Genomic DNA, 25,744 nt, shown 5'->3' with positions numbered 1-25,744 from the left:
TAAACTACTACTTCTTCTTTTATCTGAAATCTTTTCGGACTATTAAATATTAAAAGTGTCAAACAATGTCAGTGTCCAAACCTGATGGGGCGTAATTTTAGTGGTGGGGCTCATTACGGGCAGTGTAGCGGCACCTGTGTGACGTCATTACAGGCCCTCGACCTACTCATGTAAAAGGACGACTAAAGAAATTATGCAGGAACCATCGAGAACAATTGTCAATATTAGCGAATATCAGAAGGCTTCTCAAACACAATGCGCTTTATTTATGCAATGATGCGCTTGGACGCGTACATTTGCCGCAGTGAAGATATTTTAGTCGGTGACAACCTAAGAATTGATTACAAGCTCCCCCCACAAAAACGCAGTGCATCTGCCCGTCATCTCTGATAGAGAGCCGAGCCAACTGAAGTTCACTTACAAGTTTATGATATTGCTCTGGTAATGTAAATGTCAGCCCAATTGAAAAAAAAAATATAAGCTTGTTCTTTGTTCCAAATTATTACTTTTTATATCGCACTGATATCAGAATCACCCCATAAAAGTTGCCAAGACGTTCAGATTTCATCCTAAAACCACTCATACGAAAACAGATCTGTACGGAGAAAACAGCCTTTTTAAACGCGAAAAACCGCTTGACGTAGTGGACATAAGCGAATGTAATTGGCTGACACATGTATGCAAATTTTGTTCGAGTTGTTCAGCGTACATACACTATTGTATTTCAAGATTTTCACCGTTTTTCTTTTTTTTTTATGTAGGTACTGTTCGTTGTGTCATTGCGCACTTTTGTAGAGACGACAACCGTTAACGCTCCACGGCGGCATATAAGCCTTCAGAAGCCCCAATGCTCTCACGCGACAGTACGCATGTCTCAGAGCTACAATAGTTGGAGGTCGGCAAAAAACGCGCCCTCCAACTCGGTTTGGCGAGAGCACCCGCCCTTTGCATTGACGCCTTTGTGTCAGCGGTGAAAGTCCAACCGCTCCCACCGCCGCATGCGGTAGTGAAAGATGACATAAGACAAAGGTATTCGCTTTGAAATAAAAGTATAATAATCAGCTACCTTCACGGAAAAGATAAGTGTAGAACGCTACTTACAGATTGAGGATACCGATGTTGTCGTAGTACTGAGGCCGGCTCTCACGGTACCGCTTGAATGCTGTGGCCCCCATACGAAAGGGCATCTTGCCTTCTTCTTGGTACAGCGTCCGGAAATCGTTGGCACTGAAGAGGTGTACCAGCGAGTAGCGGCCCGGCAGGCGCTCGGCTACCACCGGACCGTACTTGCGGTACATGTCCGCGGCCGCGATGTGGCGCCGGTCCGGGTGGTACTTGCCTGCGCATTGGTTAGAGGCTTCGAGTTAGCAATGCCTCGTAAAATGACAGTGGGAGGTTAAGCGAATCAAGACGGTTTCTATTAACTCCGCCAGGATAATCAGGCAACAAAGGTACCATTTTTCAGGGAGTACAACACAGGCTCTACGAAATTTGCGTGGCAATTTTCAAGGTAGCACCACCGTTCCCAATTCAAGAAAGTCAAGCGTTCTCACCTGTCTGATTTTTAAATTGTCTAGCATTCTATTTAGTCAAACTATCATCCCTATTTCTTAAAGGCGTGCGAGCATTGGCTATTTTGAATACGATTCGAATGGTATTTTTTCTCTTTCATTCATGATGGATTCGCAAATTAACTATTCCAAGTGTTGAATATCCGTTTATCTTCGAATATAGACAAGACAACACTTATTACAGTCTAGTATGGGGAAAAACTCACGGCGTGGTTACGAGTGTGTAATGCGAATGTTTATCCGTTGGCTGTTGTGTGGGCTATAGGCGTTTTCACTTCCGATATCGTGCTCCACGAGAATCACTTGGGGGGTCTGACGGTCCCGCTTCCGCCATGACGTTTCACTGTAAAACATATGTTAGAGCCTTTTCGTTTACGCTACTACACGCTCCTCTCAGATGACAGCATGGCGATACTAGGGATGACGGTGGTGTCACGACGATGACGTAACGACCACCGCATGACGAGAGTTGCATGTCGAAGCTGGAATGACTACGACGGAACGACCATGGCGGCATCACGGCAACGGCGTGAGAAGAAATGCATGACGACGATTGTATGAGGATGATAGTTTGAAAGCGTTGACAGTTGATCACGCTGTAACGTCAACGGCATGAATATGGCTGCATAGATGACAATGACAATACAACAAAGTTTGGCATGACAACGGCGACGACATAACGAATACCGAATGACGAAACTTGAATGACGACCACGGAAGGACCACGAAGGCTTCCCGACGATGGTATGACAAGGAATGAGGACGGCATGTTCGCTATTGAATAATTACAACAGAATTACGGCGGGGTGATGACGTGAAGCTGGAAGGATTTTTTTCAGCGATACAGCGGGTCAATCAGCGAATTTCACCGCCCTTGATGCGTGAAGTGCAATATAATCTGGTGGTGTGAAAGGGAACCAAGCTTTGCGCCACGTCAACGAACAATCTTTTCTCATTGGTGGAAGTGCACGCGGCAAACCTCTGTCATTGGTGGCGGCACGCCCCTTCTGGTTCTTCTCTCGTCTCTCTCGCATGTCTCGCTTACCTGCCTCGCGGCGGATGGGGCATGGCGCCAAATTTATAAACGTTTTAACGCTATAAAATGCCCACGCAAGCGAAGACTGTACCGAGGAATTCTGCTGCAGGACAACCACGAATGATGCCTGGAGGCATCAGTTTCTCAGCGAATTCATGGAACCACAAACATTTTGTAAGATAACTTCAAGCCATTCAATAAGGATGTCTCACATTTCAATAGCTTATGAATTTATTGTGTTCGTTTAGGTAAAGCAATGTTTCTTGCGAGAGCCATTATATGGACACTCGAGACACGCATGCGCCTTTGTCGCATAGCGCCGTTAACACCGTGCTGTTGCAGTATGGGTGACGCATGGCCTCCAGAGCCGCAAGAAATGCGTAGCGCGTTTGGCTGCAAAAACAGTGACGCAAGTCTAAGCACCTTCACGCTCCTCTCAATGAGCTCTGCTACGGTGCCGGGTAAGCATTCTGCATTCCGCTGCTACCATGTTTGTTGTGCGCACGCACACTAGTGTTACAACTGATAAGCTGTGTGCGACGTTACTATTCTCGTGGACAACTTCTCGGATAATGAAAGGGGAGCTACGCAAAGCTCGCACAAATCTGAGTGCTTCTGAAGAAAGTCCGACATTTTCGTTCACGTTAGTTTATTCCTCATCCTCCTTAGTATAATAAGCTGGGAAAGAGAAAACATTATTACCTTATTTACAACAGCCGAATAAGATAAAAAAAGAACACCACTGGGCTTGGCATTTCATTAATTTTACTGGCTTTTTTTTCGCGTCTTTGCAGATACGAAAACATCGTACGTTAAAGCTATGCCGATTCAGTATCTTCTCTAAGGAACCGAAATCGCTCTATAGCACGCGGTAACACATGAGCAGAAGTTCCGCCCCCGTAGCTTTCCCTTCATAGTCACGAACGTTGTCCACGCGTATAGAGCTTTAGCTCTAGCAACGTCGGTTGTGGGCGTACCCCAACGCAGCCCCGCTGGAACAGAAGTGTTCACTTCTAGTGTGGCCGTAACTCGATCATGGTTCATGCGGGGTTCTTATCAGGGTGGACACTACACTTCAAGTTACAAACGTCGACGATATTCATTGGATCTCATATGATGATATTCCATAGTTCCATTTCTCGCGGCCCGAGCGACTGTGCGCCCGCCGTGCGGCAAGGCTCCGCAAGGCTCCTTCTTCCGGAGCCTTGCGGAGACCCACGCAAGCGGAGGGTGAGGGGGGCGTGTTCTACGCCGCGCGCGCCAGCCCTGGCGGCTGTATGTTGAAAGCCGTCTGCGGCGGTGACAGACACCTGCCTCCCTGCGCTGTGCTTTCGCGGCTTAGTTCGCATTGATTCGAGTGGCGGCATGCACGAAGGTCAATTCGCTTGCTGCTGTTTCCGCGCTTACTCACTACAGCGTTTTGACAGCGAGTTTCCGGGCCATCAAGTGAGATGCGTTCATGTTTGCTTGTGCGCTCGTGACTGCATGCTTGTTCATTTAGTTAGTACGCCTGTGTTTACAACCTTATACGACCGATAAAACTATCCTTACTTCGTATAGCTGACCACTAATTTGCTGTCGCAATCGACGCTGAGCCTTTCGGCTGAAACTGCGACATTTTTTTCTTTTCATCTTTGTTTTGTAGTTGCAAATAAAGCTAAATAAATATGCAGCCGAAATCAGCGTTGTAACCAGTTCAAGGAAGGAGGCTTTTCAAGATGGCGTAGGTTAGCAGTGCCTACATAAAGTTGACTCTAAAGACATCAGTGCTTCGTTGCGCAAATTGAGGCTACCCTTATGTTGCGGAAGCCTTAGCTGGCAAAAGTACGTACTACAAATTATCTCATGACCGTGAGTCAGTGTTGCCAGATTTGGCTATATATAGCCAAATTGGGCTACCGAAAAAAAATTTTGGCGTCGACTTCGAGGAGTTGGCTATGTGGCTATATTTGGGCTACTGAAAATCTGCGACTGCAGCGCGCCTGTGCGTGTGTGCATGTGCGAAATGCCATCCACCCCATCTCCCCCTCCATTCTCTGCGCCATTGTCTGAGCCAGCGGCTTTGATCATTGATGTACCTAAACTTACATCGCGCTACACCGTGAGACACCCGATCCCCGTGCATCGGGATGAGCCTGGGAGTAGAGGGCTTTTCACAGTACACTGTACTAACATCGCTATGCTCAGAGAGCAAAAAAAAAATAATATGTGGTCAGGCGATCGTGGCGCCGACATGAAAGAAGCACGGGTAGAGGACCCGCTCCAGCATGCTCACGGCCATGGCGTCTTGGTGAACTATCGCACCGGGCACAGCTTTCGACCTGCTTCACGTTTCTCACGCTAAGCTTTATAGCCATTTTCTTTTCCCTGTGAGATGAGTTTTTCTTTGCGCTTATATTAGAGGTTCATTTCCGTAGGTTAGACTTAAGACCGAATCCTCCTCGGAGAGGAGAATGTAACCATGGGGAAGTGGGCCAAGTATGCGAGAAAGTATAAAAAAGAATGGGAGCAACACTCCGAGCCCAAAGTGGGTCCCGGTGCGTTTACTTATAGATGGTTTGCCCGTAACGTGACAGATGCAGGTACTTATTGTGCTAATATCGAAACAAGTTTGCCGCGATGTCATCAGTGCGCCACGTCACATGAACATCGCCCAGTGTGTTAGCTTAGCAGGGGAGGTGTCGCGCTGCTGGCTCGACGACGGAGGTTGGATCCCCGGCCACGGCGGCCACATTTCGATCGAGGCTAAATGTTGAAATACACCCGTGTACTTAGATTTATGTGCACGTCAAAGAACCCCAGGTGGTCAAAATTAATCCAGAGTCACCCACTAATTCATGCCTCCCAATCATATCGTGCTTTTGGAACGTAAAAGCATAGTAATTATTATTAGTAGTATATCAACATGTTTTTTTTTTTCAAGTAACCGCTTTCCACAGGATTACCACTGTTATCAATTTGTCGTTTATCTTTGCTCTCTGTGAGCCGTCGCAGCTTCTGCCATTTCAAGCTAGTTACGTTGGGGACGGGCTCGTTGCCACAAGCGACTGCGCGCTTCTTACACCTAAAATTAAAAAAAAAAATTATGGGGTCTTACGTGCCAAAACCAGTTGTGATTATGAGGCACGCCGTAGTGGGGGACTCCGGAAATTTGGACCACCTGGGGTTCTTTAACGTGCACCTAAATCTAACGTGTTTCACGTTTCGCCCCCATCGAAATGCGGCCGCCGTGGCCGGGATTCGATCCCGCGACCTCGTGCTCGGCAGCTTCTTACACCTGTGTGCCGTTTTGCGCAGCAACTATTTAAAGTTTCGCTTCATTATTTTTCATTAATTATGGGCTTTTAAGTGCCAAAATCACGATCTCATTATGAGGCACGCCGTAGTCGGGGACTCCGGAAAATTTTGACCACCTGGGGTTCTTTCATCATCATCATCATCATAATAATAATCATCATCATCATCATCATCATCATCAGTCTATATTTTATGTCCACTGCAGGACGAAGGCCTCTCCGTGCGATCTCCAATTACCCCTGTCCTGTGCTAGCGTATTCGAACTTTCGCCTGTAAATTTCCTAACTTCATCTTCCCATCTTGTTTTCTGCCGACCTCGACTGCGCTTCTCTTCTCTTGGTATCCATTCTGCAACCCTAATGGTCCACCGGTTATCCATCCTATGCATTACATGGCCTACCCAGCTCCATTTCTTCCGCTTAATGTCAACTAGAATATCAGCTATCCCCGTTTGTTCTCCGATCCACACCGCTCTCTTCCTGTCTCTTAACGTTAGTCCTAAGATTTTTCATTCCATCGCTCTTTGTGCTGTCCTTAACTTGTTCTCGAGCTTCTTTGTTATTCTCCAAGTTTCTGCCCCATATGTTAGCACCGGTAGAATGCAATGATTGTACACTTTTCTTTTCAACGACAGTGGTAAGCTCCCAGTCAGGATTTGGCAATGCCTGCCGTATGCACTCCAACCCAATTTTATTCATCTGTAAATTTCCTTCTCGTGATCAGGGTCCCCTGTGAGTAATTGACCTAGATAAACGTACTCCTTTACAGACTCTAGAGGATGACTGGCGATCCTGAATTTTTGTTCCCTTGCCAGGCTATTGAACATTATCTTTGTGTTCTGCATATTCATCTTCAACCCAATTCTTACCCTTTCTCGATTAAGGTCCTCAATCATTTGCTGTAATTCCTCTCCATTATTGCTGAATAGGACAATGTCATCTGCAAACCGAAGGTTGCTGAGATAATCGCTGTTGATCCTCACTCCTAAGCGTTCCCAGTCTAAGAGCTTGAATACTTCTTCTAAGCGATTACTTCTTCTAAGAGATTGTGTCTCCTTGCCTGACCCCTTTCTTGACAGGTAACTTTCTACTTTTCTTGTGGAGAACCAAGGTAGCTGTGGAATCCTTGTAGATGTTTGCTAAGATATTCACGTATGCCATCTAAGTTTCTCACACTTTCTCTTGCATTCTTTACAAAGTTATTCCTCGGAATGAGTGACAGCCCACAAACAATTGTCACGAAACAAAACACCGACAGAAATCCGCTTTGGATTGTCCATATAATTGCTATCGCAATAAAACACCGCATATCCACGAAGTGAATCATGAGGAGTGGGCGAAGCACCGGGGGATCATTCGGGTAACCGTGAATCCCCCGTACATTGCCCACTCGAACGTGCAAATGAGTGACAACCCATGTATACAGTATATACAATGTTGTTTTACTGGCCGTTTTACTGGAACCAGAAGCCGGCTTCTGGTTCCGGCTTCCGGAAGATGTGTATATATATACAGGGTGTTTCAGCGAACACTTTCAAAAATTCTTAAAGGTTGCCTGCGGCAGATAACACAATTCTAGTTCATGAGCTGGTCTACTCGAAGAGGCGGACATGACTTGCACAAGAAATTTAAATGCATAATCGAATAATTAACAGAAATTCACTAATTAGGTTTTAAACTAGTTACCTGATGGCCCATATTGCAAGTTACAAATTGTAGTCGTGGAGTTCACAAGTGGGATCCACTTGTAACGAATTCTCATGATGACACCAGTTTCCAGATATTAATTCCCGAACTTTGCGGAGAAATGCATGGGCGTTCCAGTTAGGTTCTTAACAAAACGTCGCTTTATGCATTGAAGCACAAAATTATCTGGAACGCCAATGCATTTCTCCGCAAAGTTCGGGAATTAACATCTCGAAACTGGTGTCATCCTGAGAATTAATTCCAAGTGGATCCGCCTTGCGAACTCCACGGCTACAATTTCTAAACTGCAATAAGGACCATCAGGTAATTAGTTAAAAACATAATTAGTGGATTTTTGTTAATTAGCCGATTATTCATTTCAATTTTTTGTGCAAGTAATGTCCGCCTCTTCGAGTAGACCTCAAAGAGGCGGACATTAACTAGAACATAACTAGAACACCACGGACATTAACTAGAACACGGACATTAACTAGAATTGGGCTATCTGCCACAGGCAACCTTAAATAAATTTTGAAAGTGTTCGCTGAAACACCCTGTATATATATATATATATATATATATATATATATATATATATATATATATATATATTGTAGTGGGGAATATGCATGTAGGCGCCGTGGGCATTGCCATCGCTTCGGCGCGAGACCCGAGCTCGAGCTACGGATGCCAACAGCTAGGACTGTGCCTACAAAGCTACTTGCGATCCCTCGGACGAGTCTCAATAAATCCCCCTTTCATTTGGTGGAAGTGCTGGGTAACCTCGAAAACTGGAACTCCGAAGCCGGACGCTCCCCACTGCTACGACCATGCCTGACGACACCGCCCAGGAAGATACACCTCAGCCTCCAGCGGTCATCGTTTCTGGTGTGTTGCGCCAGCGTGATCCTGCCGTCTTTAGCGGCACCGATGATCATGACGTGGAGGATTGGTTGTCATCGTACGAGCTGGTAAGCCGGCACAATAAGTGGGACGACGCCAGCAAGTTGCATAACGTGTTGTTTTACCTTACCGGCGTCGCGAACCTCTGGTTCCGAAACCACGAACACGATTTCACCACATGGACTGCATTCAAGACCAGTTTTGCAGAAGTGTTCGGGCGTCCCGCTGTGCGCAAGCTTCGCGCTGAACAACGCCTACGTGGGCGCGCGCAACTTCACGGTGAAACGTTCACCAGCTATATCGAAGATGTCATTGACCTGTGTAGGCGGGTGAATTCGTCAATGGCTGAACAGGACAAGATAAAACACATTATGAAAGGCATTGATGAGGACGCCTTTCAAATGTTGTTAGCGAAGGATCCGCGTACTGTGGCTGACGTCATCAACTTGTGCCAAAGTTTTGACGAGCTACGGAAACAACGCATCTTAGCTCGACGCCCACCACCCACGGAAGATTCGCTAGCAGCATTGGTTATTGGCGACAACCAGACAACTTTGCTGACTCAGATAAAAGAATTTGTGCGGGAGGAGGTTGCGCGACAGCTCTCCATTTTGCCGACCACGGAGAAGCCTTCTCACTCTTTGGCTCCAGCGATCCGGCAGATGATTCAAGAGCAAGTGACCGAAGCTCTTCCATCTTCGTCTCAGCCGGCTCCCGTGGCCGCACCTCTGACGTATGCTGAGGCGGCTGCACGGGCTCCTCGCCTACCGGTGTTCTCTCCTCCGCCTTCAGCGCCTCGCCCGCCGCTGTTCTCTCCTGCGCCTTTGCCTCGGCAGCCGGCGGCTCACTTCTTCGGTGCACAACAGCAGGATACAAATCCTTGGCGCACTGCTGATAACCGCCCCATATGCTACGCCTGCGGCACCCCGGGACATGTAGCGCGCTTCTGCCGCCGGCGTTTCCCGGCCTTCATGGGCACCACGCGAGCCCCCAACTACGGATTCCGACCATTTCGTATGCCACAACAGCCGCCACCGGAAGTCTACGTTGCTGATGACGTACCAGCTCCGGAGTACCAGCCCTTTGGTGCTCGTCGCTCGCCTTCCCCTCGCCGCCGCTCCCTCTCACCTATGCGTCGTCGGCCCAGCGCCAGTACTGAGGCGGAAAACTGATTTCCGCAGTTCCTGAGGCACGAACTGCGTCGTCGTCGGAAAATCGAAGTCCTCGCTTCTCCCCCGCTAACGTTATTGAAGTGTCAGTGGATGGCATCAAATCTTTTGCGCTCGTCGATACAGGTGCCGCCATATCCGTGATTAGCGAAAAGCTTTGCCGTTTATTACGTAAAGTGACCATGACGCCTTCGGTAATATCGCTTCGAACAGCCACCGCTCAACAAGTTCAGCCCGTCGCTATGTGCACTGCCAGGGTGCTGATTCGAGACATTTTGTACTCGATTGAATTCTTTGTGCTAACCTGTTGCTCCCACGATGTGATTCTCGGCTGGGATTTTCTGTCGCGCCATCATGCCGTCATTGACTGTGCACGTGCTGAGGTTCAGTTCTCCGTTCTGTGCGATTTGCCAACTCACGACTTGCAAGTTCCTGATGTTAGCAGGATCTGTGTAGCTTCAGATACTGACCTTCCTCCACACAGTGCTGTATTTGTCCCTCTTTCATGCACATCGCTTGCCGACGCGACGGTCTTGTTCAAACCCGCTGCCATCTTCAGTCGCCGCCACCCTATATCGTTGCCTTTCGCCCTCCTCACGGTTCACCATGGTGCTGCGGAAATACTGGTTTCTAACCCAAATTCGCACGTTTTGGCTTTGCGCTGTGGCGAGACTATTGGCACCATCCAGACTGTGGACGATGACGTTATTGTGTCTTTCCCTGCTGCCGACGACCAGGCTACAACTAACGTAACAGCACTGACGCCCCATGTCCCATCTGACCGGATCTCACCAGATGTTTTTTGTCGCTCTATTGCCGATGACCTCGACCCGACACAACGTGAGCACCTACTTACCCTTTTAACTGACTTTCACGCCTCTTTTGACTTGAACCAAGCGTCATTAGGCCGCACAAGTACCGTTTCTCACCACATTGATACGGGGCGACACGCACCATTACGCCAGCGACCGTACCGCGTGTCATCCACCGAGCGTCGTGTCATTACTGAGCAAGTTTCGGACATGCTTGAACGTGGCGTTATCAGACCTTCATGTAGTCCTTGGTCGTCTCCCGTGGTACTGGTTAAGAAAAAAGATGGCTCGATTCGTTTCTGTGTGGACTATCGTCGCCTTAACAAGATTACACGAAAAGATGTCTACCCTCTACCGCGTATAGATGACGCCCTGGATTGTCTACATGGTGCCGAATTCTTTTCTTCTTTGGACTTGCGATCGGGTTATTGGCAAGTCCCGATGGATGAGTCCGACCGCTCGAAGACAGCTTTCATTACGCCTGACGGCCTGTATGAATTTACGGTGATGCCATTCGGCCTATGCAATGCACCTGCGACATTCGAAAGAATGATGGACAATCTTTTGCGAGACCTCAAATGGAAGACGTGTTTGTGCTACTTAGACGACGTAGTAGTTTTCTCCCCTGATTTCACCACTCACCTCACTCGTCTACGCGAAGTTCTGACTTGCCTTGCCACCGCCGGCCTTCAACTTAACTTGAAAAAGTGCCGCTTCGCAGCCCGCCAGTTGACCATACTTGGTCACGTCGTTTCCAAAGACGGCGTCCGCCCCGACCCTGACAAGCTTCGTGCTGTCGCAGAATTTCCGCGGCCGACTACAGTGAAAGAGCTCAGAAGTTTTGTCGGTCTCTGCTCTTATTTTCGTCGCTTTGTGCGCAATTTCGCCTGCATCGTCGCACCTCTGACGAAGCTCCTGGCTGGGCCTGGTGACCTTCGTGATTGGACTCCGGCATGTGAACAAGCCTTCATCACTCTGCGTCGTCTACTTACCTCACCGCCCATTCTCCGTCACTACGACCCGAGTGCTCCGACCGAAGTTCACACGGACGCCAGCGGCGTTGGTCTTGGAGCCGTCCTTGCGCAACGCAAGCCTGGCTTCCCGGAATATGTGGTTGCCTACGCTAGTCGTGCCCTCACAAAGGCAGAAACCAATTACTCTGTAACAGAAAAAGAGTGTTTGGCTATAGTTTGGGCTTTAAGCAAATTTCGCCCTTACTTGTATGGCCATCCCTTTGACGTTGTGACAGACCACCACGCGCTGTGCTGGCTTGCGTCACTGAAAGACCCGTCGGGGCGTCTTGGACGTTGGGCTCTTCGACTCCAGGAATTTGACATTCGCGTCATCTATCGCTCCGGGCGTCAACATTCTGACGCGGATGCCCTCTCCCGGTCACCCATGCGATCCGACGACACGCAACCCGCATCCACGGACTGCCCGGTTGCTGCGCTTACTGTTTCTGACATGCCTTCTGAACAGAGAAAGGATCCGTGGATTGCGTCTCTCATTGACATTCTAACTACTTCTTCAACGGATACATGCCCTCGAGCCCTTCGCCGCCAAGCCACCCATTTTGTGCTGCGGAACGCCATCTTGTACCGCCGGAACTATCAGCCAGACGGTCGCAAATGGCTGCTCGTCATCCCTCGCCATTTGCGTTCCGACATATGCACTTATTTCCACGCCGACCCACAACAAGCACATGCTGGCGTCCTGAAAACGTACGAGCGGCTCCGCCAGCGGTACTACTGGAGAGGCATGTATTCTTATGTGCGCAAATACATTCGGTCATGTGCAGCCTGTCAGCGACGCAAGACAACTCCTCATACGACAGGCCCACTGCAACCTTTACCGTGTCCTGCACGTCCTTTTGACCGAGTCGGGATCGACCTTTATGGGCCCCTTCCATGCACTGCTCACGGCAATCGTTGGATAATTGTCGCAGTAGACCACCTAACAAGATACGCCGAAACTGCTGCTCTTGCTTCGGCTGCTGCTCGCGATGTCGCAGCGTTCCTCTTACGGCATTTCATTTTACGGCACGGCGCACCGCGAGAGCTGCTCAGCGACCGAGGCCGCGTCTTCTTGTCGGACGTTATTAATGAGCTACTGGCAGCGTGCCGCACTATTCACCGCACCACTACGGCGTATCACCCACAGACTAACGGTCTAACGGAACGGTTCAACCGCACTCTTGGTGACATGCTCACAATGTACGTTGCGTCGGATCATTCCAATTGGGACGACGTCCTCCCTTTTGTGACTTACGCGTACAATACCGCCACTCAGGCTACCACAGGCTTCTCACCATTTTTTCTTCTTTATGGACGTGAACCATCCTCTACCCTTGACACCGTACTTCCGTATCACCCGGACGCCTCTGAATTCACCCCGCTTTCAGAAGTTGCTCGACATGCTGAAGAGTGCCGTCAACTGGCTCGCTCATTCACATCGGATACCCAAGGCATCCAAAAAGATCGCCGCGACCACGATCAGCCAACACAGTCCTTCGCCGTGGATTCTCACGTTTGGCTTCGGCTGCCATTCCAATCTCCAGGCCTTAGCCCAAAGCTTGCTCCAAAATATCAGGGTCCGTACCGGATCGTCGAATGTACATCGCCTGTCAACTACGTGGTCGAACCGGTGACACCAGTCTTCGGACAAGCGCCGCCGCGGCCGCGAGACGGTTCACATCAGCCGCCTGAAGCCGTACCACGACCCCCTCATCGTGTCATCACCTTAGGTCGCCAGGATGGCTCACCTTTGCAGCGGGGGCAATTGTAGTGGGGAATATGCATGTAGGCGCCGTGGGCATTGCCATCGCTTCGGCGCGAGACCCGAGCTCGAGCTACGGATGCCAACAGCTAGGACTGTGCCTACAAAGCTACTTGCGATCCCTCGGACGAGTCTCAATAAATCCCCCTTTCAATATATATATATATATATATATATATATATATATATATATATATATATGATGAGTGGGCGAAGCACCGCTTACCCCGGTGCTACGCCCACTCATCATCATTCACTTCGTAGATATGCGGTGTTTTTCACAGGCGCTTCACCCGTCATCAACCTTTCATCCCTTGGCCTGAGTCACTAAAGCACCTCGATATCACTCTGCATCAAATAGTTGTAACCTGGTTTATGTTACCGAATGTAATCTTTATGCTTGCCTGTGCGTATGCATTCTGGTTTTATGAGCTGCTGCAAGTTTTCTTCCATTATGTCTTTCTTCTGTTTTGTTTTCTTTAGTGAATGCGCATATGAACGTTATTATGCTTTTATTTTCACTTTTTCTTTAAAGATTTATCACTTTGCGCCACATTTTGCTCTGCTGTTCCCCAACCCTATTTCTTAAACACATTTCTAATTTCCAGGGATACGTTTCTCTCCTGCCAAAACCAACTAACCTTTTGAGACGTTTGGCGCGTGCCTCGCATGCAAAACTTTGTTTCTGTAAATTCAGTAGGCAACTCTATTCGTCGTTAAAAAACTATGATAACAGTCAGATGAATGCCGCAATAATAATAGTATGTACTGTGAAGCTTCTCATACCGGTAGTTCTGTGTTCGACAGCAGCGAAGAAAAGGAGACGTTTAATTGAAATTCCGTGTGAATGACGGGTATTGGTACGAACAAAATGTTTCCACCCTCTATCTTTATCACTTGGCCTTGCCAGTTCCGGTATTTTCACACAGAGCGCTTATCGGATAACCTTATCCCGCTGACTGACGAACCCTTTAGAAAGCATGAGCTAAGCCAGCTACTAAGGGAAAGTCACATGTCAGCACTGATATAATTAGAAAATTATGATCGCACGCCTCGCACAGTAAATGCAATACACTTCTCCTTCTCATATTGCTAAGAAAGGGTACAAGGGCGTGACTGCTCCAGCTGAAAGAACCAAAACAGGCTTGTGATGCGCCTCATGAAACGAGTGTTTAGAATAAGCAACCGAAAGCCCAGGACAGTTGCCTTTTAATTTTTACACCGTAAAGTACAGGGAAGTAGTGTTACCATAGATGGGCAATGTATTTGCCATTAATCAGGGCAAAAGAAGAAGGACCAGAAACCATGATAGTCGTTTTCTAATGGATGACCGAAAAGTAACGGTGCAGTGAAAATGGTGCTCTTAATATTTGACGTTTTATTTACACCAGTGCAGTGATCATCAATACAGGAAATGCTGCAAACGTCCACCACCTCCTTGAAGCCATATGTGCACATGGCACAGAATACGGGCGTATTGTTAAACAGTCAGCGCAATGTGCTGAGTTACTGATGCAATAGGCTGAATAATGGGAGTCTGTAGCTTCTACAATTTCTGATAATCGTTCTCGTACACCCGTCCTTTCAGTGCACCCTACAGACGTTATCATATGAACTACAGGTCTTGTGCCATGATATTGTATGCGAAACTGTGACGTCATTTACGATTGTCATCATATTTTTGTTTATTTTCACACTGCATAGTAACTTTTCGAGCACCCTAAAGCTTCTATACAAAAGCACCAGTTCACAAACGTCAAATGCACTTCTATCGCGATAGCGTTAAGGTCCCCACGTCTCAGAAAATCCGGCGTCGGTGTCGGCGTCGGTGTCGGCCTCGGCTTTGGCGCCCGCGGCCGAGAAAATCATTCCGAACCACGAAAGCCCTCCAAATATATTTAGGTATGCCACACCATTCGGTCATTGGTGTCCTTCATACCTTGTCTTACATTCTTGGCAAAGCTATTCCTCGCACTTTTGAGAATGACAATCCACAAACAAATGTCATGAAACAAAACACCCACAGCGCATGCATTTTATGTTAAATCTTCTCAGACTGAAATACTAAAAGTACAAAACAAAAAGGGAAACCTGTAAATTATGCAATTTTTTTGGCGCCGCTCTGCAATATCTCCGGGATCGCCCCACGCAAGAGGCCGCGTTTCTACCAGAAAGCTCGCCTTGGTGCATAGCGCTCGCCGCCAGTGTTTCCCGGTAACCATTACGGCTGCTTAAGCTGCAGTTGTCGGGAAACATGAGAAGCATTCAGGGATCTTTGAATGTTATCGCGTTCTAGGGAGCCTACATGCAACGCCGTTGCATGTAGGCACCCTATCGCGTTCCACTCTTAAAAGCGAAGCTTAAGCGTTCTCTCAATGTTTAGGTACACGTTAGAGAAAGGCTATTTCTGCGCGTTCACATAATCTAACTGAACCGTCGAGATGTTTTTTTTTACCGGATATCTTTTATTCAAATAAATGTACATTATTATATACAAGTTTCAAAAATACACCCGTTTCTACATATTTTACGCTATGACCACAGTTATTTGAATCTTAATCACGCCATGCCAGCGATAGCACAATGTCGTGGGAGAGTGTTGCTGCCTATATCTTGTTACAGTACGTCCAATCACTGTTTACAATACCTTAGGCAAATGGCCGGCTTGACAACCATTGTTTAGTGCAGCCTAAATGTCGAGGGTCCTCACTTGGGGCTGGACATTTTCTGGTCGAACTCGCAGCAATAATTCCTGGCACAGCAGCCATCCATTCTGCCCTGTGTTACGGGCGGTGTTTTCATTTTGTCCTTATGAAAATGTTTACACATAGACGTCAGCGGCGTCATAAAAGTCACGTCTATTACACAAAGATGTCACGGTTTACACATCATGAACTTCGGATCTACCCCTGTGTAGGAATAACTAGGCGGATTTCACGCAAGTCTAGCAGCTTTTACTTACAGCCTTCGGCTATTGTTTGCCAGCCGATGTAAAGAGGGAAATACTACAGGGTTCAAAATTGGGCTAGTTGCTTGAAGTTCATTGCCACGGTAGCGCAAAGGGACAATGGCATCGAGAAAAGAAAAGTTGTCGCAGTTTCACCTGAAAGGTGAAGCATCAATTGCGATAGCAAATTTGTAGAGAGATATACGGAGTAATGATATTAGCTTTATCAGCTGTATAAACTTGGACATGCAGCAGCACCGGCAACGCGCCGAACTGTTGTCGACGCCGTCGGCATTTTGCCCGCGTTCGCTCAAAATGCGTGCGGCGTTGGTGACTGTTGCCGGAGCCTCTGATATAAATAGGCACTTGGTGCCGCAGCTAAACGTCGCCTCCCTTCCCCCCCTCCCCCACGGCCTCTCGCGCATCGGAAGAAGGCGCGTTTGCTCTACATATATGGTGATTGTAAAGGAGGAAAGAGACGCCTACTTCTGCAGCCCTTAAGGAAGCACGGCGCAGAACGCGCGTTTGTTCTCCGCCGTGCGTTCACTCCCCATGAAAGAGCGCGTCCCTCGTGCCCTTTCACTCGCACATACAGCGTTCGGCGGCGCGCGGCCACGATTTCATCTCCATTGACGTCATACGGAACCTCACGGCGACGGCGACGCCGACGGCAGAAATCTGCTTTTGAGTGTCCATATAATTGCTATCGCAATAAAAAGCACACAGGACAGGCGCTCAACTAACACCTGGAACTTACCGTTTTTAGCTCAGAACTTGCCCTGAGTGCTCCTTATTCTCCGAGTCACCGTCCCTTTTCGCTGCCGTCATAATGAACCAGAAAAAATGCGCCACCAAACATCCAGCTGTCGGATCACTGTTACCATGAATCAACGATGGCGCAAAATTAAAACAAATTAAACAGAGCACGAAGAAAACTAAAAATCAATATAACATTAATCACGCTTAGCAATACAACAAAAGACCTACAACAAAAGCCAATACAATACAACAAAAGCCTTAATGCCCCATTCACAGCGGAAAATTTCCGGTCGGTGACATCGGCGACCAGAAAATCTACGTTGCACGACGACGTGCGACAGAAAAAAAAGCCCTTGTCGAGCCAATCGGTCCCAGACTAGGAACGTAAAATCTCCACCTAGCCCCAAAGTCTGCTCCCGGTGAATGGAACCCATACGGCGAGTCGGCGACTACCGCTCCCTCAACAAGATAACACGGCTGGACCGCTATCCAGTACTCCATTTGCATGACTTTGTCGGAACACTGTACGGAACGATGCATTATCCAAAATTTACCTCATCAAAGCTTATCACCAAATACTGGTGGAAGAAGCTGATAGTCCCAAGACAGCAGTCAGGGCACCCTTCGGTTTACTTGAGTACACCAAAATGCCCTTCGGACTGCAGAATGTATCGCAGACGTTTCAGTGGTTTATCGATGAGGTGACTCGAGGCTTGGAGTTCTGCTATGCATACGTCGACGACAACCTGGTCGCTAGCACCTCGGCGGAAGAACATGCCACCCATTTCCGGCAACCATTATCTCGCCTGGACGAATATGGAATTGTGATCAACCCAAACAAATGCCTCTTCAGAGCAGCGGAAATAGATTTTTTGGAACATCGCATCACGTCCGACGGTATACAACCACTGAATGACAAAGTCCAAGCTGCTCAAAACTTCCCTTTTCCGGTCAAGAAGCGAAAGCATCGACAATTTCTTAGACTGGTTAAATTCCAACGCCTTTTCATACCACCTTGTGCGCGCACACTTGAACCGTTAAATGATATTCTGTCAACACCCGGACCAGGCACAGCACCATTGGAGTGGACGGACGAAGCTCACGCTGCCTTCAACACAATCAAGGATCATCTGGCGACTGTAGCTCTTCTCACTCATCCGCAGCCTGAGGCACCGACCCGCGTCATACTAGACGCTCCCAGGAATGGTGTGGGTGCCGTAATGCACTAATGCGTTGTGGATGAATGGAAGCTTCTCGCATACTTTTCAAAAACGCTCTCCCCTTCACAAAACCGCTACAGCACCTACGGACGTGAGTCACTCGCTATCTGTATGGCAAATTTTGGAAGGCAGGTCATTCCATATTCTTACTGATCGCAGGCCCGTGACCTACGCTTTCACGACCAAATCAGGTGGATTTCACGGAGATGAATTCGGCATCTCGCATTCATATCAGAACTCTGGACTGATATTCGCCATGCCACTGTCTCTGAAAACGCCGTAGCTGAGGCGCTCTCACGTGAACAAATGAGCAATGTAACGTTGCATGCAAATTCGATCGACTTTGACAAAATCGCCTTGGAAGAAAGGGACAATGAAGAGCGCCGAGAGCTAAGAAATCCTTCAACGACTCTCGTATTTCAATACGTGGCCTTGCCAACATGTACGCAGCTACTCATATGTGACATGTCCACTGCACGCCACGCCTATTTATACCGAAATCTTTTCGCCGTTGTGTATTTGACTCTTTACGCTCTCTTTCGCACCCGGAAATCCACACAACTAAAGCACTTGTGATCACGCGATACTTGTGGCCAGGCATGAATAAAGACATCAGACATTGTTCTCGAGCATACACTGAGTGCCAACGTTCAAAGATACAACCTCACACCGTGCTTCCACCGTCAACCTTCCTGTCACCAGACACCCGGTGCAGAGAAGTCTACATCGAGATAATTGGCCCTTTCCCACCTTCCCAATATTGTTGCTACATTCTTACCTGTGTCGATCACTCCACTCGCTGGCCGGAAGCCGTTCCTATGCGAGATATGTCGACTGAGACCGTCGCAAAGAGATTCCTGCAGACATGCATTGCACGCTTCGGAACACCATCCACTATCACAACAGGCCGCGGACGCCAATTTGAGTCCTCCATTTTCAAGGAACGTTTCGCTCTCCTCAGCACACATCGTATTCGCTCCACCGCGTACCATCCTGCAGCTAACGGCCTGGTTGAGCGAATGCAACGGCAGCTCAAATCTTCTATAACTGCCTACGGAAAACCACCTCGACGGACCGAAGTACCACCACTTGTTGGTCTCAGCATGCGCACAACGCTGAAAAGAGACTTGAAATGCACCATTGCATACTTGCTCTATGGGACCACCCTTCACCTCTCTGCCCAGTTTATAGAAGCGAGCAATAACGAGCACTTGCCCCTTGCCCTCCAGTACGTGTGTCGCTTGAGGACTATGATGGACAGCATCCGCTCCACACCGACTCGAGCGAAGCAGACTACTCTTGTTTACGTGTCCAAGGACTTGGATAACTGGACCCACGTTTTCCTGCTCCGCGATGCTGTAAAAATCCCTTCAGTCACGTACGGCGGCCCATTAGAAGTACAACGTCGGAGCCAGAAAACTTTCACAATTGAAATTTGTGGACAATCCGAAGGCATCTGCGTGGGCCGACTGAAACAGGCGCGCGTAGAGCAACAGCTTGACAACACAGACACTGAGTCATGCCCAAGATACGCACATCCGTGAACCACGGGTGCTGGAAGAACTGTGTGTCAACCTGTGCGATTTGGGACATGACTGACTGTTCGCCTATACTTGTGCTGCCGACATCCTTGCCTAATACACTCGTCTCTTCATTTTACGAGGAAGGGGAATGGTATGGAAGCACACAGTTTCGGTTCCGCGAGTTTCGGTCTCGCCTCTGGCGTCTGCAAGCACGAGTGGTCCCGGTATGCCGCCGGAGGTCGCGGGCAAAATAAATATTGGATGATGTTACGCGGTGACGTGGAGAGGAGACGAGTTCGAAGGAAGCAGATGCGCTCGCGGGGCTTCGGGTACGCAGTCATGTATACCTATTATAATAAATAGTTAGACAGTTCAATGTCACCATATAATTAACCTCTACACATATGCATACACACATAAACACACACACACACACATAAACACACACACACACACACACACACACACACGCACACACACACACACACACACATACATACATACATACATACATACATACATACATACATACATACATACATACATACATACATACATACATACATACATACATACATACATACATACATACATACATACATACATACATACATACATACATACATACATACATACATACATACATACATACATACATACATACATACATACATACATACATACATACATACATACATACATACATACATACATACATACATACATACATGAAACAAACAATGGACGAAGAAAACTTCTTGCTTTTTAAATTTCGGACAATCATGATTTAGGCATAGAGCCCTTTACCTTCATGAACCTACGAAGCAACCTGATATTACCCTTGTGACCTCTCGACAGCGACAGAAAGCAATATGTACGGCTGCAAGGGAGGCATGTATTTTTCTAAGTGAGCCAGAGTATGACTATGACTGCAATCATATCTAAATCAGCATCCGTAACTGAAGTGGTTCACTTGTCGATGCTATCGCGTCTCGAAACGTTCAGCGCTGCATGAGAGAGAAAAACGAGAAGGTTTAAATTGGCGCACAATAACATAGTGGAGCCTCGATTATTATACCTTTACCTGGCTTATACTGGCGCTGGAACAACCAGTGGGGTAGATTGCGAAACTAAGGTTAAGGTGAAAGTCCAAGTGGGCATGTACGTCACGTGACTCCGTTAATTGTGCTTTTTTTTTTTTTTTGAGGCAGCTTTATGTACAGATTGTTTCGTCCCTTTGGTTTGTACGACTCCAGCATTTTGTACACAATAAACAATAGCTGTGTATTGTGTGTTGCGGTTAGAAGGGAACGTTTCAAGACGCCGATGTCGGCCACGTTAGTTATTACCAATATATTTTCTTAAGACGATGATAGCATATGTCTATCATAGAAGCATTTACATTCGTGTTTCGTTTTAACATTGAGTGCGCAGGTAAGAATACAAGCTGACCTCCTGTCTGGATGACGACGTAAATAATTAGGCGAGCTCAAAGGTGACCTCCCGACCTAATGAAACTCCTTACTCATCACAACTACCGCGAAAAGGAAAAGCTGCCCCACCGTTTTATAAAAATTATGACACCGAAACAAGTGAGAGAAATGAGTCTGCTCTGGAATTACGGTTGTTGAAGATTCTCTAATTCAGTCGTTGTCTTCTTGTACTTTGATACGACGGCTAACGGCTTTTTCTTTTTTTCACATGTTTAGTGCAATATGTTCCCACACCAATCCTATATAAAGCAACACTTTTTTCCTACTGATAGCAGTCTAATTATTTTAATAACAAAACCGAGAGTTCGCTAGATCGGAGATCTACAGAACTACATCTGTGTATCGCAGAACTCTGTGATGATTCTACTAGCAATGTTTCTATAGTTAGGAATAATTATCCTTGACCTAAATATGAATATGCATTCCTCAGCCAAACTGAAGCCTTTGTGCATCATGCACCGCAGGTCCTAAAAGACGATTATATTGGTATCCTTATTAAAAAGCAAATTGTACTGCCTTGTAGATATATACATGTATACGTATACATGTTTTTCTTTCACCGGTGGCCGCTTTCCACCGGCTAACAAATGTTAAACGTTATCGCTCGGCGCAGGACGCGCCTGTATCGGAAGTTTATAGAACGTTATCGATGCTTCTTTGACGCCCCGCATCAAGAACCGAACTTTCTTTTCCTCAGACATATCGGGGTCGGCGTGGCGGAAGAGGCGAGTCATCTCCTCCGTGAAGATCGCGATGTTCTCGTTCGGCAGTTGCACTCTGGTTTCTGATAAAACTTCGGCCCTTTCCTTTCGCAGGACATTCGTGAAGGTCCTCACGAAGTTCTCACGAAATAGGTCCTACGTCACCAGGGTGGTCTCTCTGTTCTCAAACCAGGTCCGAGCAGCGTCATCCAATGAAAAATAAACATGGCGCAGCTTGTCGTCGTCGCTTCATTTGTTGAACGTCGCGGTTCTCTCATATGTCTCGAGCCAGGTTTCGGGGTCTTCACATGGCGATTCGCGGAAAGTCGGCGGCTCCCTGGGTTGTTGCATCACGATTGCAGATGTTGGCGCAGGGGCTGTCATGGTAGCTGCTGCCGAGGTGGTGACTTTTGTCCTCTTGGTCGCTGTGGTCTTCTCGGGAAGAAGTCCGTACTCCGGCAGAAGTCCTTGCTGCCTACGGCTAGCTCGCTGGTCCTTGGCGACGTTGGCGCTGTCCTCCGGTTTCGGGCTTGGATCACGGCTTTGCGGGGGCGTTCGCTGCATGAACGTACCCCGCACCTCCACCAGATGTCACGTAGTAGTGACGCTGAAGTAAACAGTAGTAAAACTGTGTATGACGAAACTGGTTGTTTATTGGGCGAACCTGTGCCCACAAAAGCAAGCTACACTCGAAGCACAACGAAAGCGGCGAACACAGTCGGTGGTCGTCGAAAGCTGATCAGCGGCGAGACGCGTCGGCTTTTATACCTGAGTCATCGAAGGTTCCAGATTAATCCCTGATGCCCGCGTGTCTTCCAGAAAGTTCTAGACAATTCGCGTCGGTCACACAATCAGATATCATAAGCGTCGCTGAAAACAGGCAACGAAAAGAAGCATCGATAACGTTCTATAAACTTCCGATACAGGCGCGTCCTGCGCCGAGCGATAACGTTTAACATTTGTTAGCCGGTGGAAAGCGGCCACCGGTGAAAGATAAACATGTATACGTGTCAATATGCATGACAAGTTGTTTCCACCATCCCTGCCCGTTCCAGATTGTTTTGTTTGTGATTTCAAGTGTTTATAGTGGGAGGCCTAGGGCGAATTTATAGATTTTGCGAAGGAGGGTGTTGACCTTGTCAGTCTCCTTTCTGAGAAGGTGTAAGTATGGGAGTGTGTAAGTTACCTTTGTGATGTCAAAGGCGTGTATTACTCGGAGAAGATCATTTTCCCGCAGACCACCGTGTCAGTCGCGGCCGAGCAGTCTGAGAGTGTTGTCGACGGTGGATTGGAGTGTCTGGAGGGTATGCGTGTTGTGTCGATTGCTCTGAATATGCAGACCGAGACATAGCTTTGCTTAAGAAGGCACCTATAAAAATATTTATTATTTAACAGCTATGTCTGTTTGCTTCTGACCGCTTCAAGGCAATAATGTGCGATAATAACCGTACCATACCCTCCTGGGACCCGAACACAATCGTTCTTCAATGTGGTTTCCATTGTTTACTATTATGTGACGAAATTGAAAAACAATGTTTAGAATTTATAGAAGCCACGATTAAATGCCTAAAGCTGTGTCTCCATGTTTACTAAGGTAAAAACTGCATTTCAATGCTAATACGCAGAGATGAAGATGGAACTACGTGTAGTACATTGGGAGGTTGCTGCTGCATCCGGTATTTCCACACAGTCTCAATGAGTTTGAAACATACCTCAAGGTTGCTTCCGGCCGTCTAGGACGACACGGAGGTCTAGATCAGTTTAGTGTCAAATTTCTCGAAAGCGGATGACAAGAATATGAGTTAACCACATCTTTACAGTCACACATTAAGCGGTCTTCGTACTCAGAATAAATATTTTGCGTAATCACTTACGAGTGAATTTCAAAAAAAAAAAAAGTTGAAGGCAATGTGCACTGTATTGTGCAAGGGGTCTTAGGAGGATATGACGCTTTCATAACTGCCGCATCTGGCCGGCAACATAATATCTTATTCAAGCGTTAACCGAGGGTTTCATTAAAATGTGCAATAATGGGTAAGCTGGGAACTGCAACACCAAGTCATTGTTGGAATAACGTTTAATATTACATCGTGTGTGATTATCCGTGATTGATGAAAACCTCCATGGGTGTCGACAAGCAGCATGAATCATATGCAACCTGAAAAAGCATCTGTCAGTGCAGCCTGTAGCGGCTTAGGAATCGAGGTAAGCGTCTTAATCCTGGCCAAGAACACAAATTCTGCTGTCATCTGAAACAAGTGAAATATGAGCGATATGCTCGTACTGAAAAACAGTGGTTGTCGATGCTCTTTCTCGAAAGTCTCCGTTGAGTGTACATGTGTTGTTTCAGTATAAGTACTGCTATTATCTACACCACCTAGGCTTATACTGTTGCTTAGAACACTAACACTTATTTTCGTAACAAGATGACATGAGCTAGTATTACCCATTCTATACATGTGACCGGCGGAGACAGAGAAAGTTTAATGATATCTGGAGAGGTTAGCCCAGCGACAGGCTTCTCAGGGTAATATGAGGGATGAAAAACAGCAAGTGAGATAAAAACAACAAATCACGCACACGCTAACACAGCACGCACACAAAATGCACTAACACAAAAGTTATTTAGAGATTCTCGTTGAGGCCTGTATCACGCAAGAATACTATAGGTGATTTAGTGGAACTCGATTGAACCTCAGGACATTCCCCAACGAGAACAGGGTACTATCATGTGTAGTAATACTCACAAACGATTTTGTATGCTTGAGCGATTCAGATGTATGGCCTAGCATGGCATGCACTGAGTGGCGTGAGTGTAGCGCGGTTAAAAAGCTAGTTTTTTCACTAGTACAATCTAAGTACGCTCAGGTAAAACAACATGGCCTTGGTTTCTGCTGGAAAAATGTAGGTAACAAATTGCGTAAAGAAACAAAATGCATATTTCTGTTATTTTAAAGATTTAAAATATCTGCTGTCCAGCAATCTTCCAGCCTGATCGAGGGCTCGTCATAATAATTAGGCATGTAAAGTACAGAAACCATCTCCCAGGCGATTTGACATTTTCGTGCAAAACCATGATTGACAGGCATTCTCAACGACACTGTTTGTGTCGCTGAGAATAAGATGCCTTATTACTGATGCGCTGTGAATGACCATGTTAACGGTGAGTCGAATTATATGAAGACTCGTGAATTATAAGATAGCGCACAGAGTCTTTTTTTTTTCCTTTTTGCGGAATGAAGTCCTTCCTCAGCATCTTCCACGCATCATGACATAGAAACTTACGTTCAACTGCACGAAAAGGTACGGTGAAACCAAAAATAGTAGCACTCACCCACAAGACGCCAGTACATCCATGAACTTCCAACCAACGGCAGTGAGGGAACCCTGGGAACTTCGCTGAAAGGCTTAGGCTTGACACTTGTCGGTTTCACATCTTCCACGGAAGCGACGACGGATTGCGAGTACGGCCTCGCGAGTGCAGCCGCGTAGCGCCCCGCACCTAACGATGGACTTAGGAGCTTCATTCCTAGTTTAGAGCGGCACCCTCTTAAAATTTTGACGGCTCCCGGCGAGTCTCGAGCCTACGGCAGAGAGATCCTGCCGGCACCGAGTCATTCACACGACGGACTCGCTTCTGCTATCAGGCGGAAGATGTCCTCGCGTGGCCCGCACTTATCAGGGAGGTTACCTCCGGTCCATAGTCAGCCTTATCAGCTCGAGGGCTTCGTCTCCTATTCACTGCTCTTGTTTGCGATGCCGATACCGCTTGCAAGGTTGTCGTCAATGGCTCATAGCTGTTGTAATGCTCGGAAGTGATGGGAGCATAGCATGATGCTATAGCCACTTACAG

At 47.4% G+C, this 25,744-nt stretch overlaps 1 protein-coding gene across 1 annotated transcript; it reads right to left on the bottom strand.

Annotated features, from left to right (window-relative positions):
- Window positions 1-1,097: 1,097 nt before the first annotated feature.
- Window positions 1,098-25,550, bottom strand: LOC119458891 (ecdysone 20-monooxygenase-like). Its single transcript, XM_037720752.2, has 2 exons — window positions 25,226-25,550; window positions 1,098-1,339 (listed from the first exon to the last, which is right to left on the bottom strand). Exons 1-2 carry the CDS (start codon window positions 25,416-25,418, stop codon window positions 1,098-1,100), a joined length of 435 nt encoding a protein of 144 aa, XP_037576680.1. The 5' UTR covers window positions 25,419-25,550.
- Window positions 25,551-25,744: the final 194 nt, after the last annotated feature.

The sequence above is a fragment of the Dermacentor silvarum genome, chromosome 7 (assembly GCF_013339745.2).
Source record: "Dermacentor silvarum isolate Dsil-2018 chromosome 7, BIME_Dsil_1.4, whole genome shotgun sequence".
NCBI classification, from domain to species: Eukaryota; Metazoa; Arthropoda; class Arachnida; order Ixodida; family Ixodidae; genus Dermacentor; species Dermacentor silvarum.
This window is presented reverse-complemented; position numbering and strand designations above follow the sequence as displayed.

Bases quoted from the DNA above. Each gene is read 5' to 3' on its own strand.
- LOC119458891 (XM_037720752.2), bottom strand. From the start codon at position 25,418: ATGAAGCTCCTAAGTCCATCGTTAGGTGCGGGGCGCTACGCGGCTGCA. The intron at 1,340-25,225 runs GTGAGTGCTACT...ACCAATGCGCAG, and splicing joins GATGTACTGGCGTCTTGTGG to GCAAGTACCACCCGGACCGG.